The sequence below is a fragment of the Melanotaenia boesemani genome, chromosome 5, assembly GCF_017639745.1.
Source record: "Melanotaenia boesemani isolate fMelBoe1 chromosome 5, fMelBoe1.pri, whole genome shotgun sequence".
NCBI lineage: Eukaryota > Metazoa > Chordata > Actinopteri > Atheriniformes > Melanotaeniidae > Melanotaenia > Melanotaenia boesemani.
Genome location: NC_055686.1, coordinates 28768595 through 28783760, shown reverse-complemented (window position 1 = coordinate 28783760; position 15166 = coordinate 28768595). Strand labels below are relative to the sequence as shown.

The window sequence follows — 15166 nt, the reverse complement described above, 5'->3', positions numbered from 1 at the left end:
ATGTAAAAACCTTTATCTTTCAGTTACCAAACAGTGTTGTTCTTGGCAGGCATCTCAGTTTTAGTCTTAGGTTTAGTCTTCAGGACCAAAATGCAAATTAGTTTTAGTCACATTTTGGTCATTTCTAAGTTTGATAGTTTTAGTCCAGTTTTAGTCGCCGAACTCAAAAAGGTTTGTGTCTACTTTTAGTCAAATAAAGAAAAGTATTAGTCTTTTACCAAATTAATTTAGGTCAATAACACGTATTAAAAAGTGGAATCAAGGATGACGGGTTATAACAAGTATTGCAATTCATAAAACAAGTTAACCTGAATGCCTTTGCATAACAACCAGATCCTTTACTAGACTGAAAGCTTTAGCCGAGACTTTCCCATCAGCAGGGATGCAATGCTGCCGTGCTACTTTACTGCTGTTGGGCAGAAACCTTTTACTTCTATATTTCAGCTTTTTCATGAATTGATTCCCTATTTTCATACAACAATGTCACACAAGAAAATAGCAGATCTATAAGTTCAACATACAGCAACACATTATAAACTTGTTAATTAGTTATTTTCATCAATAGGTTAAAAGGAATGGTTTTAGACTTAGAAGGTTTCACAGCCAACAGCAAATACTTTATGCATTACTTTATGCAGGGTTATGCATTACACAGATAAAGTGCTAACTGTGGAATCAATTACTCTAAAAAAAAAAAACAAAGAGCAACAACATCTTTACTTTGGTAACTGTGACTTTCTTTCTGAGAATTTTCTGAAGTGCAATACTCCACCCTGAACATACACATGCCCAAAATATGGGCAATGGATGAGGAACACATGCTCAACTTGACCTGGTCTGCCAGCAAAATTATGATGGATTTTAGTTAAAATATGTCCATATATCGTTTTGTCGCTTCTGACCACCAAACCCCTTCGTTAACGCTGCCGCCACAATTAATCTATGAATGAATAAACTGCTTGTCTGTGTTCGCACTGCACGTCTGGTGGTGGGCGTGGCAAAGGTGCAGTAGCATTGCTGACTGACAGATTGCGCTAACAATAGGTAGAAATATCATGCATTTTTAATGTCGGACAATCAGCCCTTGAACATTTTCGTCTCGTCAACGAAATCTCACAAATGTCTCATCCTGCTTTCGTCATCAAAGAGCCATGTTTAGCTCGCCACAGCCTCGTTATTGTCATGAAAAAAAGGTTCGTCAACGAAATAAATTCCTTATCGTCATCCTTGACGAAAACAACACTGTTACCAAATTAGACAGAAAGCACAACGATGGGATGGAAGAAGATAGAGGAAGGGTTTTAATAAAAGAAAAAGCCAAGCTCTTCTTCTACAGTGGATTTTAAATGTTCTAATCATCAAATACTGTACAGTCATTCAGCTTTAAACAGAAGAAACAGCGGCAGGCTGCACAGCTGCCTCCTTCAGGGAGACTGATCCAACCCTAACCCGTCCCATGTCTTCGCCCTGCCAGCTGCTCCACGCTTTCTCCTGCCTTCACTCCCAACAGCAGGATGATGAGAAACTTTCCTGCCCCTCCCCTTGGCTTCAGGTCTAGACCTGAACGAGAGAAACACAGAGCGGAGCACAAACAAGTCAGGACGGGCAGCAATTAAAGACAATGAAAACAGTTTTAAGCCCAGGTGAGGACGCTTCTCACCAGCTGCTTCTGGGTGCATTTCTCAGAGGGCAGGATTTGTGTTTGTGCTCCAGGCTGCTGCAGCTAAAACAGCCCTCCTTTCCTTTAGCCTGACCACATGGGTGGTCAGGGAGGGCGCAGCGGCTGCAGGCGGGACAGTGAGTCCAGGCTAACGGGAAGATATTCATTCATTCATAACAGAGAAATATCTAACTCATTGCTATGTTTGACAGGAATGTGCATAAATGTACTCACATGGTTTCACACATTTCTGGCACGCTGAGCAATGTTTCCATTCACGGCCATCCTGGAGACAACAAGACAGAACCCACCTTTATAACACAGACTTCCTTACAACAGAGCAATGCATGTGCAGCAATTTGATACCTTAGATGGACAAATGTTGCATTTGGCACAGTGTTTGTTCAGGGACCAGACTGATCTCTGACATACAGAGCAAAACCTAAAGAAACAGAGACAGCCACATTCAGCATTACATCTTCCACACGTATGTACAGTATGCACACGCACAGGCCACAACCCCCAATCCAAGTTTGGGTCTCTATGTGAAATGTAAATAAAGCCAGAATCTAATCAACATATTTTACCAAACTGATAAGCAACATATCAGAGGATGAAACAGAGACATTTCATCATGTGGTGGAAAATATGAGCTGATACTGAATCTGATGCAGCAACACATCTGGAAAAAGTTGGAACAGGAGCAACAAAAGGCTGGAAAAGTAACTGGTACAAAGCAGAAACACCTGCTGAGCATTTCAGAGAGGCAGAGTCTCTCAGATGGAACGATGGACAGAGGTTCACCAATCTGAGACAAACTGGACCTAAAACTATGGAACAATTTCAGAAAAATGTTCCTCAGACTTTGAAGAGCAACCATCTACAGTGTAGAATATCATCAGAAGATTCAGAGAATCGGGAGGAATCTCTGTGTGCATGGGACAATTTCTATTTGTAGACATGAAGCCTTTAACCCCTAACCCCAAAAAAAAAGGACAGAAAATCATTTTGTTATTTAAAGTCTCTATTTGGCCCAGTAACAAAATGCAATAAAAGAAACAAAAATAATTAGCATACATGAACGTCATATGTACCGTGTATGTCAAAATTATTGTAGTACAAAAGGCGTCCACCAGGGGGCAGAAGACGAGCATCAGATCATATACAACAGGGTTTGGGTGGGAATTTGAGCTAGATCTGGTAGAAACCCAACCTCTGAGGATTGTCTGTGATAAGCGTTACAAAAATGAGTAAAAAATAAAAAAATAAAAGCTGAATTTTTGGACTTTTACTGAGTGAAAATGAAATATGCAGTTATACTTAGAGGTGTAGGTACCTGTAACCCTCCTCTTTGGGCAGGATGATGCATTTGGGTGATACATTAGTAAAGAGTCTCACAGGAGACTGCCTCCTGCCGGTCTTCCCGTGTTTATACAGAGGATGGTTGTCATAGTCCACCTTGTTAGACAGAAAACAGAGAGATTTCACACCAGGACACGTTTGAAGACACTAGAACAATATTAATGACGGACGTTTCACTATGTATTACATCTTATCGTTAACAGTTCCAGATCAGAAAGGAAGATGTTTGCTTTAGGGTCCTTCAGGTTCAGATTTACTGCTTCTTTTCAGCTGGCGCATTAATTTTGTATCGTTAGTGGTCTTAAAACCACAAGATTAGCAGATGAGATCATGTTTTTTTTAAACTTCTAAAAAAATATGTCAACATCAAATATATCATCTTCTAAGTCATGTTTTATATCACCTGCAGCACCAGAAAGGGTTAAGGCCCATTCATGCTCCCTTTTGTACGTAAATAGCTAAATCTGTTTCAACCGTTTTCATATGTTGCCATCCTCATACTTTATGTTGCCATTATTAATGGTCATGAAGTCAGTTCGTTCACTAGTGAGTTCAGAGTTCACTCCTGCGATTCGAAATCAGTTTCAGACACTGGTTGGTGGTGGTAATGAATTTTTATAAAGCTGTTTCCAACCAGCCAACACGACTGAAACCCTCACACAACCTTTCTTCAAAAGCTTGCGCTATCTATACTTTTATCCTCATCTTCTTCATCCTGTTACTCTTCTTCCTCCTTGGTTTGTTTAATTTGATGGTCATATGTCAGCTATACTGCTGAACACTGTCCCCGTGGGTTCTGGTTTGCTCCGTTTGTTGCATCAAGCAGTGCATCTGTAAGGCCTCTGAAAACGGACCAAATACGCATGTAAACGATGCAGAAGACGGACAAAACTGTCCATTTGTGTATCTGTCTTCAGCGATTAGGCGTAAATGGGGCTTAAGGGTTAGTGGAGGCAGTAGCTCTGGAAGTAGAGGGGTTGCAGGAGGGGGTAGCTCCGAAGGTAGAGGGTTCGTGGAGGGGGTAGCTCCGAAGGTAGAGGGGTCAGTGGAGGAGGTAGCTCCTGAGGTACAGGGTTCGTGGAGGGGGTAGCTTCGGAAGTAGAGGGGTCGATGGAGGGTAAATCACTAAAGCTTTATTTTTTTTCCTTTTTTAAATTTTTTTAATTGAGCCTTATTATTTGCAGCTTATCTACTTATCTTGAAGACATATTTAATACTGTTTATATCTACATTATGCTTTTTATATATTTGTATTGTGTTTTACATTATTTTACAATGACAAAGTTTTCTATCATCTATCCATCTATTCATGTTAATTATAAATATACCTGGTAGTCTAACATGGAGAAGGAGGGAAGGCACTCCAAGATACGAGCTTCAAAGAAGTATGGGAAGATCCACATCATGGGCATGTCGACCCCACCAGCGTCTGAAGAGTAAAATGATGCCATTATTACTGTTTTTATCTATTTTATAGCTACATAACCTTCAGGGCTGAAGTGAATCTGACCTGAGGTCTGCAGTTTCCTCCATGTCTGTGATATCAGAGAAAAGCTGTTGGCTAGGGGCTTCACCAGGCCTCCAAACGGAGGGTCAGCAACCATCACCACCTTCTCCCCATCCAGAAATGTGTTCAGGACTGAAGCAGAGGCCTGAAACAGGAAAACCTTCATCATCCGCAGCTGGACTGATGGACGGAGCTGACAGAGGTTACCTCTTACCTGTCCATCAAAGAAGTGGTGGTTAAACATGTTGTAGTGGCAGAACTCATCCTGACTGTAAAACTGGGCGTATCTGCAACACAAAGAACTCACATTTACATTTCAGCAAACACTGGCTGGCTTGTTTCCTGGCTGGTTACCTGGCTTGTTACCTGGATCGTTACCTGGCTGGCTTGCTACCTGGCTGGCTGGTTGGTTACCTGGCTTATTACCTGGATCGTTACCTGGCTGGCTGGTTACCTGGCCTGGCTGGTTACCTGGCTTATTACCTGGATCGTTACCTGGCTAGCTGGTTACCTGGCTGGCTGGTTACCTGGCTTGTTACCTGGATCTTTACCTGGCTGGCTGGTTACCTGGCTTATTACCTGGATCGTTACCTGGCTGGCTTGTTACCTGGCCTGGCTGGTTACCTGGCTTATTACCTGGATCGTTACCTGGTTGGCTTGTTACCTGGCTGGCTGGTTACCTGGCTTGTTACTTGGATCGTTACCTGGTTGGCTTGTTACCTGGCCTGGCTGGTTACCTGGCTTATTACCTGGATCGTTACATGGTTGGCTTGTTACGTGGCTGGCTGGTTACCTGGCTGGCTTGTTACCTGGCCTGGCTGGTTACCTGGCTTATTACCTGGATCGTTACATGGTTGGCTTGTTACGTGGCTGGCTGGTTACCTGGCTGGCTTGTTACCTGGCCTGGCTGGTTACCTGGCTTGTTACTTGGATCATTACCTGGCTGGCTTGTTACCTGGTCTGGCTGACTGGCTCAGATTCTTTCTCCAGGTAACGACTGGTGTGCTGCAGGCTGAAGCTTGTAGCTGTGAAACACACCCTCGCTGTGCGTTCTACCCACATTCTTCTCATAAACCAGGTGCAGAGACGTGGTGCCAGCAGCTCAGGTAAGAACGGCTTCCAAACTTGCTTCGTAATGAGGAATTAAAACTGCGTATTGTGCAGAGAATTATAAAGCTTATTTAACAGAAAACTCTGGTTTAAAACATTTATAAAGTTAAAAAATTAACTTTGAGAAACAGTTATGAAGCAGGTCTTTGCAAAATCGGCAGCTTTAACAAATAGGTTTCTAAGACTTTCCAGGAAGCTGTGGGACTGATTCAAGGCCAGATTGTTACCAAAAGACTGGAAATGCTTTGGAAGAAAATTAGTTTGACATGCTTTTTTTCTTCAGAAATGGCAGACAGAGAGTCATCAGCTGGAAGAGTTCAGCCAGGAGCTGCTCTGTCAGTGCAGCCTGAGCTTCCAGCGCCCTCTGCTGGTATCACTGCTTTACTGCATGAAGGGCTCAGCTTCATTCCTCTGGACTCCAGCAGCGACAGGGCTGTTCAGCCATTCCCTCCTTCACCAAAACTACAGAGAAGGCTGGCCAGAGATGTGCAGCCTTCAAAGGTAAATACACCAGTGGATCATTGAGCTACAGCATCCCAGTTCTAAAGACAGGCTTTTCTTCCTCTGGTCCACGTTTGTAGAACGACTTTCCTGAAGACCTGAGGACCTGAAGACCTGAGGATGCAGGAAATGTTTTTAAAACCAAACTGAATTTTAACTTTTTAACCTTTTAACTGGCTCATGGGTTCATGTTTAAAAGGTTTAAAACAAAAAGCATTTTAATTTTTCAAGAGAAAAGAAGAAAGAGCAATAGATGACTTGTTCCTTTCTGATATTGTCTAGAGTAGCTCCACCTGGTGGCCATGGAGGCTGATGGAGAGTGGTCTTTAATATAGTGCTCCGTGGACATGTCAGAAAAAGTCTGGACCAGACTGCTGACCGTCTGCTGGTCCTTAGAGCCTGGGTGTCGGTCAGGTGGGCCACCAGGGCAATAGTCATGCTTCTCTTTTTATTTCTTTTATTTGACAAATTTTTCCTCAGTTCAGATTCTACTGTGGACTCAATCAGAAGGTTTGTAAGAAATGAGACTGACTGTTATTTCTGTAAATATTCTAGTGAGAAATGATATGAAAAGTGTTGTATAAATTCAGACAGACAGACAGACAGATAGACAGATAGACAGATAGACAGATAGATAGATAGATAGATAGATAGATAGATAGATAGATAGATAGATAGATAGATAGATAGATAATGTCTCGTTCTCCCCAGGAGCAGCTGTCCAGACGGATGGAGGAGCTGGAGGCTGAGCGATCCAGGACAGAGGGCCACATCCAGTCTCTGAAGAAACGCAAAGCTGATCTGACTGTAAGTATGAAGCCAAGTAGCAGCAACACAAGAACCTCTTCCTGCTGTCAGAGAGTCCAGCAGGGCACAGGCTGCTGCTGATGATGTCTAAAATCCACTCTAGAGGACCACTGAGGTAATGAAGCAGAAGGTTCAGGAACACTTTGAGAACATGCAGGACATCCTGAAGCAGGACGAGCAGGCTGTCCTGGACTCTCTGGAACTGGACCTGACCCAAAGACGGACCAGGCTGGACCAGCTTCTGAAGAACTGGGTACAGCATCAGGACCAGGTCGTTAAGAGCATCAGCAGCACTCAGAGAGCTCTGAACTGCAATGAGGAGGAAGAAACAAAGGTCTGATTCACAGCTCTGCTTTTACTTCATGACTGAAGCTGTCTGACTGATTCTAACCCAGATGTCTTGTGTTTCGTCTCAGGGTCACTTTGAGGGTCTCAGGTAAAGAACTGCTGCACCATTATGAGGAAGTCTTCACTGTAAAGATCGTAGTTTTTATTTGGGCCACTACTCTTCCAGTTCAAAGAGGCCTGATGCTTCTGAGTGGGAAATCAGACTGAATGAAGAAAGATTTGAGAAACTTCTAAAGACACTTTCATCCATCTCCAAAAACCTGAAGGTCCAGCTGCAAAGGAAGACTTTACTGTTGGGTAAGACTAGTATTTCTAGCCCATATGGAACCCTCAGAAGGTTGAATGAAAGCTAAATAAACTGTTCGAGATGGATAATCTACCACCACAAATCAGAAAAGAAGTTAACATCAACCCAAGCAGGCAGAGATATTTCATGTTTCTCTCGCCATCTTCATGTTTTACTTTAGACCAAAAGGCTTCAGAGAATAAATCAGCAATTACTGGAACACGACAGCCATCATGATAAAATCTGTTGGGAAGGTAAAATTATCTAAGCCCAAAAGGAAGAAAAAGACATGGGTCTATAGCTATGATTTCATTTATAGGAGCTACAGAGGCGGTTTCAAAGTTTAGAACAGCTAATGCAAAAGATTAATCTTTTCTTTCTTTGCCTGGTTCTGGGCTCATGAAGAATAAAATTGGTTGGCAGATCTCTGATTGAAGAATGAGCATCTAATGTGTTCCTTTAACCAAGTAGATGCACATGATCACGTCAGATGTGGTTAAATGTTGTTTCCATAAATGTTCAGCTACAATGGCTGTTAGACAACACATCCACCAGAAAGCAGTTCGGAGTTCACTTCGCTAATCCAGCATCATCCCCACCTTCTCCGAGATCTCCCCTAACGACGGCTAATCCGGCATCATCTTTGTCCCGTCTCTTCTCTGAAATTTCTTCAGCCACTAAAAGTCAGTCTTGACTCTGATCTCTTGCTCTGTCTCTTCCTCTCTTTCTATTTCCCTCTTCTACCGATAATGTCCTGTTGGGTTTCTTTGATGAATTAGTCATGGTGCATGTTTAAAAAGACCAGTCTGTTGATATCCAGTTGCTTGTGTGCAACAAAGTGCTCTAAAGCAAAGTGCAGTTTCTTGTCTTGTCTCATTGGGATGCTGAGGGCAACATCAGCTCCAGGAATGTGCATAATAAAAAATCAGTGTACCATCAAAACGAGTTAGAAGCATGGAAGAAGATGCATTACGCAACTTTCCGACCTTGAAACTCTGCGTTCCTTACTTGTGTGATGGCACAGTGACATTCCTGGATGCTGTGAAACTGAACTGTACAACATTTTCTTCCATGATGCTGGGTGACGTTATAGCTGAGTTTCTCTTTACGCACCACGTCACGCTAGCAACTAGCCATTTTAAACGCATACCAGGGTTGATTCAGCAAAGAAAGTTAAGAATACATTATTGGAGGAAGAAAGGGAAGAGAAAAAACAAGAGAGAAGCCGAGTCAGGATAAGACCATCTTTAACTGGCTGGAGAGATCTCAGAGTACAGGTAGGATGAAGATGATGCTGGATTAGCCGGTGTCACTGAAAAAACCTGCGTCTTTAATGTGGGAAACGTATGTAGTGTTGCTTCACATATGTTGCATAGGCTTCTTATTCCTACTTTTGAAATTTGAACGTACTTCCAACTGGAAAATAGTAGCAGTATTTGTTGTGTGCCCCCAAAAATGGACCTTTTAAATAACGTAGTCCAGCCTTCACCAGAGGAGGCGCTGCACCAGCACCACCACAGAAGCCAAAGTCCTTCCACACGCTAGCTTTTACAGTGCTGGACTTCAACATTCTGTTATTAGTAGTTTTAATTTAAAAAAAATATAGATTTTTTTTAACATCAGTTCTGAGTCAACCACGTCTGCATTGTGATTCACCCCCCTCTGGTCTAACCCAGCTTTCCTGTCCTCATGATTCCCGGCACTCAGTTAGCAACATCTGGCTACAAACCTGCAACCTCTCTGAAAACCGACACCCAGAAAGGACGTAAAAGGCGAACTGAAGCTTTGTAACTTCGTAGCTTCGAACTTTCGTAAGCTTCTTTACTGTGACATGTAAAGGAGGCTTTAGGAGCTCAGCTAAACAGAGCGAAGCCTGTCTGCTAATTTACAACTAAAGACACCAAGATTCCTCCCAGAGGTGGGAATACCATGCTCCACGGCATCCCCATAGAGAAGGATCTCATCACCTGTACATATGTACTATGGTGATGGTGTATCTGGCTGCTAGCTGAAGGAAGTTCAACTAATTATTCAATATCAGCGGATTGATTAAAAAAAAAAAAAAAAAAACAGAACGCTTTGTCCTCTGTGGTTTTGTCCAACTTGTTTGGCTGATTTCTGCTTTGAAAATGGAAGTTAATATCACATCTTATGTTTGATTTCAGACTCCTCCCCCACTGTGATTGACAGGCAAACTTGCCATTCACAGATCATGGTGACCTCCAAGGGGCAGGGCTTGTTGTTCAGTGGCTCTGCTCGTCCTGGTCCTGAACATCCTCTCCAGTTTGACAAGGTGTGCTGTGCACTGGGATCGTCTCCAATTACTGCAGGTCAGAGGTACTGGGAAGTCGACGTCCGCTGCTGCTCCACCTGGGCAGTGGGCGTGGCCTACGGCAGCCTGGAGAGGAAGGGCCGGGACAAGGGCGCCAAGCTGGGTCGGAACAGGAACTCGTGGTGCGTGGAACTCAAAAACAAGAATCTGTCTACTTGGCATAATGACCGACAGGTGGCGTGTCGGGGAGTTGGGCAGGGTCTGGTGGGGAAGGTGGGGGTGTGGGTGAATTACGATAAGGGTCAGCTGACGTTCTATGATGCAGACACCATGGATGTCCTACAGAGGTTCTCAGCAGCAGTGGCGCCGGTGTTCGACAGGGTTCATCACCAGTTCACCGAACCTTTATACCCCGCCATACGCTTCCTGAGACCAACGGAGAACCAGACCTGGCCAGAGCACCTTAAGTTCACCTACCAGTTCACCTCCGCATGATGATGCAGATGTACCCCAGACTTCCAGATCTGCCCCCTCCAGCTTTGTCTGGAGCTTCGAACCTCCGTCTGGAGAACCTTACAACTACTTGGTTTAAATTGTCCTCTCATCTCTGGATAGATGATGAACCAAGACACCAGAGAAATCAACAGTATGAAACATACGCCCCCAAAGCAACCCTGATCTGGTTGTACAAAATGCTTACAGATGCAGTCTCTGTTCAGCAGCAGCTTTTCCAACATCAGTGAGAAGATCCTGGGGGGGATTTAGGGTTTAGTGATTTGTCCAAGGACACAAGGATGCACTCAGGATTTAGTTCAAGAAGAACACAACCAGCTGAGCCCCGGCATTCTCATCTACACCTTCCAGTCCTATGCTGATCCATATTTACAGCTCTGCAGTGTCTACAGCTAAACCTGCAGGTCCTTCTTTAAATGCATCGCTCCATGTCTGAAAGCTCTGACATCTGAAAGATCCCAACATTCACGATCCAGGCTGAAAAGCAGCTCAGCCCTTCAACCTGCATCTCAAACACCAAGTCCTGGAGCAGATGATCCACCCTGGACTGAACAGGCATTCAGTCTGAGAGAAGACAGGAAGCTTTATAAAACTCATTAAGATGCTTGGAGGAAACCACCTGACATGTGCTTGCAGCTACTGAGCAGGGAAACGTATCTGAAACTCGGGTGAAGTTTTATAGCCTGCATGATATCCAGACAGCAGGAAAAATGGTACAAGGGAGAAAACTTGCCTGAAATCAATGTCCAGCAGCAGACTCTTCATTTCCTGGTGTTTTGGCTCCAGATTCCTCAGTTTGATCAGTTCCTGAAGCCTGAAGCAGCCATCAATACAGATGAATCAATACAATGAATCAGTACAGATGAATCACTTCTGATGAATCAGTACAGAAGAATCAGTATGGATGAATCGGTATGAATGAACCAGTATGGATGAATCAAAGGTTTTCATCCTACTCGTTTAACAAACAGATTGTTTTCATGACTAAAAAACTGATAAAAAAAAACATGTATTCTGTACTTTGTGATTAATGATTAATGTACGTTGTAACTTTTGTACTTTGTTCTGTACAAAAAACATATCCTGAACCTGATTTTTTTTTTTGTGGTGGGGCTGGGGGGGGGGGGGGGGTCTATTGTTATCGCAAACAATACATAATGAAATGGCCTTGGTATACGTTTTCATAAATAGAATAAAGGTTTCACATATCAGACACTGTGTTAATGGATCTTCATGCTCTGTAGAATAATTCAGTCAAGATATAAAGATATAAAGATATAAATATCCCAAGTCTTGCAGTTTTTTTTAGCAGGACTTGGTCTAAAGTGCTCTGCATGCCAAAAAAAAACCCATAAAATTACCTCTTATTTCCTTTTTTATAAACAGAATAATAGATTTAACAATTATGAACTGAACTATGGATCTTCGTATTCTGTAGAATAATTCAGTCCAGAAACCACCATATTAAGTGGTAGTTTTTCAGCAGGACCTGGTCTTATGTGGTCTGGGTCCCAAAAAAGCAGTGGATTTCCCCTCTTTGTACATCCCAGATCAGAAGCTAACTTCCTCATCATCAGCTGCGTCTGAACATTTCTTCCATCCGCGCTCATAGACAGAGTTGATAAACGGAACGGCCTGATGTTATTTACCTTATTTAAATGATGCCATGCCATTTCAGACTCACAATGCTCCTCCTCCCCGATGTGCAGACAGGTGAGCTCGCTCATGCAGGTGAGCCACTCCCACCAGAGGCCGACAGAGAGCATGTCTCCTTAAATAAGTGGCATAAATTTCAGGTAATGACCAGGTTCCGCCAGCTGACCCTCCACCCTCAATGTTTCCAGCTACAGAATTCCCCACCATCTCTGCTCCGAGCTGAAGGCGTGGATCTAACTGCAGCTGGATCCCTACCACACCTTTCGAAAGCCCTGCTCAACTTCAGATTGGTTCACAAAGTGTTTAAGAGCGAAGCAGCATTCCTCTCATACCATTGGTTAATAAACTCAACATTAGCGAACACGAGTTATTAAATTGTCTCTCCTGTGTTCCTTGGCAAAAACTCGAGCACGCCCGAGATACGACACGGATCCAGAATACGTTAAGCTTTTCAAATGGTTCTTGATGTTAAGTTTTAGGACAAAAACCACGCTGCTTTCACACTGTGAGCTTTCCCTCACAGCCGAAGAAGCATTTCTGGGGAACTACATCACATAGGACACCTGGTACGGTAACACACCTCCACCTGCCCCCATAGAATAAAAAATATCAGTGTTACATCATAACTGGGGGGCGCCAGCCCCTCAAAGAAAGGGAGAATATTACATTACATTCCCGTTTCTTCCTCATTCTGATGCTTAGTTTGAACTTCAGCAAGTCGTCTTCGCTGTGTCTACATGCTGCCGTGTGATTGGCTGGTTGAATATCAGTGTTGATCTCACCTGGGCGTGCCCACACACAGCACCTTCCTGTACCCCAGAGCAGCAAAGGTGTCCAGCAGGAAGTGTGCGCTGCGGTCGGTGAACAGGTATTGGGCGTTGCTCTTCTTGTTGTCCAGCGGACGCAGCAGGACGCTGGGTCTTCTCAGCTGGGCTGCGGTGATGGACCAGGTTTTATGATCAAGGTGAGAACCAAGATCTGCAGGCAGAAGCAGCAGCTGGCAATCCTCACAGAACTTCCTCTCTCCAACGGGGAGGCCGACAAAGGTACAGAACCTAGTACACAAACACAGGGACGCTTATCAGCCGAACCCACCTTCACCCCAACCGGCCTGCAGCCAAACTCACCTGCACCCCAACCTGTATACACCTCAACCTGCCTGCATCTGAACTCACCTGCAGGGAAACTCACCTGCTGCAGTACTCTTGCTGCGTGAATGGAGGCCTCTTTGCCTTGTTCTCTGCTTCCCTGGCCAGCAGCCGAGACTCCGACACCTTTCAAGGTAATTAGATAAACTCATCGTCACTTGGATCAAACAAATATGAAGCAACTTTCCACCCAAAGAGTCACTCACACGAACCAGCACTGTTCATCTATGGAAGCCGTGAAGGCTACGGAGTCAGACCGTTTTAAAAGTCTGACTGGTGTGTATGAAGGGAGAAATGTGCCACGATTAAATAGAGAAAACAATAATTAACTAAACCTGTGATTCCTTTATCAAAACTGGAAATTAACAAATTATATAATGATAGATATTTATAATTAATTTTGTCAGTAGTTTATCAAATTTGGAAATAATTTAATAAATTCAGAATTACTTGAATGTGTTTTAAGGTCTTTTAAATTCATTAAATTTATATAAAACCTATATAATTACATCATTATTGAATTATTTCATGGTTCTTGTGCTGCAGCGCATCACGAACTCATTAAAACTGTCACTGTGACTCGTCAACAGACTAACCTGGTTAACCTGGTTGGTTAACCTGCTCTGCATGCCACTACAAATCCATCCCAGATAAAACATCCCTGCAGATATATTAGACTGCAGTATTTATTATGTTTGATGGCTACACACAGACAGAAATAATTTCAGCAGTAATCTTTACTTCAGACCAAAGTAATCGAAGCCACATTTAAAGCTTAACGTTAGCTCTGCCCACCACTTTTGATGGGTGAGATTGACAGATATAACTAAACCCATGATGCACCTCTGCAAGTAGTCAATTAAATACTGAAAACATTAGCTGTAGTTTTAAGTAAAATCATATTATATTTAACTTAAACTGATTATATATTTAACCATTTATTTGTGTATTTATTTCATATTCAAATAAATTAACACTTTAGTTGTTGAATATAATATATATAGACATACACTGTCTCCCTCAGGTATAAAAGAAGTAAAACATGAAGGAATGAGGGCTTAATGTGAGGTTTAGTACAGTAACATACAGCATGACATTAGTAAAATCCGGAAGGTACCTTTTCTTCTTCCCACTGGAAAAAGTTGCAGTCTTTTCTGTCTCGACAGGCGGAGCACGCATAAAACCTTCTTCCTTGGTCCTTTCCTTTGCCGACCTTCTCGAATAATAAAGTTGGACCTGGCAAATACAACATGTGACATCACCTGTTTAAAGCCCTGAAAAATTACGCAAGCTCTTGTTGCATTTCTCTGCCACGCGAGGTGTTTTGTTTGTTTTTCATTAACCGAATCGATCAAAAGACGCTACTGACTCATTAATTCTCATTTTTGTTATGGTTCATGTGTATACGTACTTAAAAAAAGCTAGACTATTTTAAATTAGAAGAAAACTCAACGCAGTTTGTTGCTGTGATGCTGGCGTTCACCTCACCGTGCGGACAACATGGCGTTGTGTTACCACTCTGCGGAAAAATAACTTCTATTCCCAGACTTTCCCGGTCTACCTCTGTTATATCCATGTCATCAACGTTACACAGTCAACAAATTTCACCTAAATACTTTGAACATAACACTGCTCAGCCTAACATGACGGCGCCATGCTGCTTCCGGACGCACAGATTAAACGTCATCAGCAGGTAGTCGTCCAATAACAAAACAATCCGGGAAAAATGTCTGTTTAAAATAAACTAATGTATTTATGTTATTATGGTGTCATTACCTCTTTTCTAATCGTTCAGATTTTTCTGTAGCTTGTGATGATAGATTTTATACCTTATCACTTAAAATGATCTTTGTTGATTAAATTAAGGATTCACTGGTACATAAACTGGCTGAATATAAATAGCTTCATTCTGATTAATAAAGATCTATGTCATTGAAATTAACAATGCAGTTAGTTTACACTGAACTTCAGTCCATGGTTTATATATATAGTAACA

General features: G+C 42.7%; 2 protein-coding genes across 3 annotated transcripts; one reads left to right on the top strand and one right to left on the bottom strand.

Annotated features, from left to right (window-relative positions):
* Positions 1-1278: 1278 nt before the first annotated feature.
* On the bottom strand, positions 1279-14846 carry zcchc4 (zinc finger, CCHC domain containing 4). The gene is made up of 13 exons (XM_041986440.1): positions 14659-14846; positions 14288-14406; positions 13214-13296; positions 12805-13077; positions 11100-11180; positions 4744-4816; positions 4533-4674; positions 4351-4451; positions 2997-3118; positions 2027-2102; positions 1895-1946; positions 1661-1808; positions 1279-1560 (listed from the first exon to the last, which is right to left on the bottom strand). Exons 1-13 carry the CDS (start codon positions 14744-14746, stop codon positions 1425-1427), a joined length of 1494 nt encoding a protein of 497 aa, XP_041842374.1. The 5' UTR covers positions 14747-14846; the 3' UTR covers positions 1279-1424.
* On the top strand, positions 5491-11100 carry si:dkey-219e21.4 (nuclear factor 7, ovary). Of its 2 annotated transcripts, XM_041986443.1 has the most exons (7): positions 5492-5635; positions 5923-6140; positions 6852-6947; positions 7051-7281; positions 7364-7383; positions 7462-7592; positions 9747-11100. In XM_041986443.1, exons 2-7 carry the CDS (start codon positions 5925-5927, stop codon positions 10346-10348), a joined length of 1296 nt encoding a protein of 431 aa, XP_041842377.1. In that variant the 5' UTR covers positions 5492-5635; positions 5923-5924; the 3' UTR covers positions 10349-11100. The 2 variants fall into 2 exon arrangements, with proteins under 2 accessions (XP_041842376.1, XP_041842377.1); XM_041986442.1 differs by having other exon boundaries at positions 5491-6140.
* Positions 14847-15166: the final 320 nt, after the last annotated feature.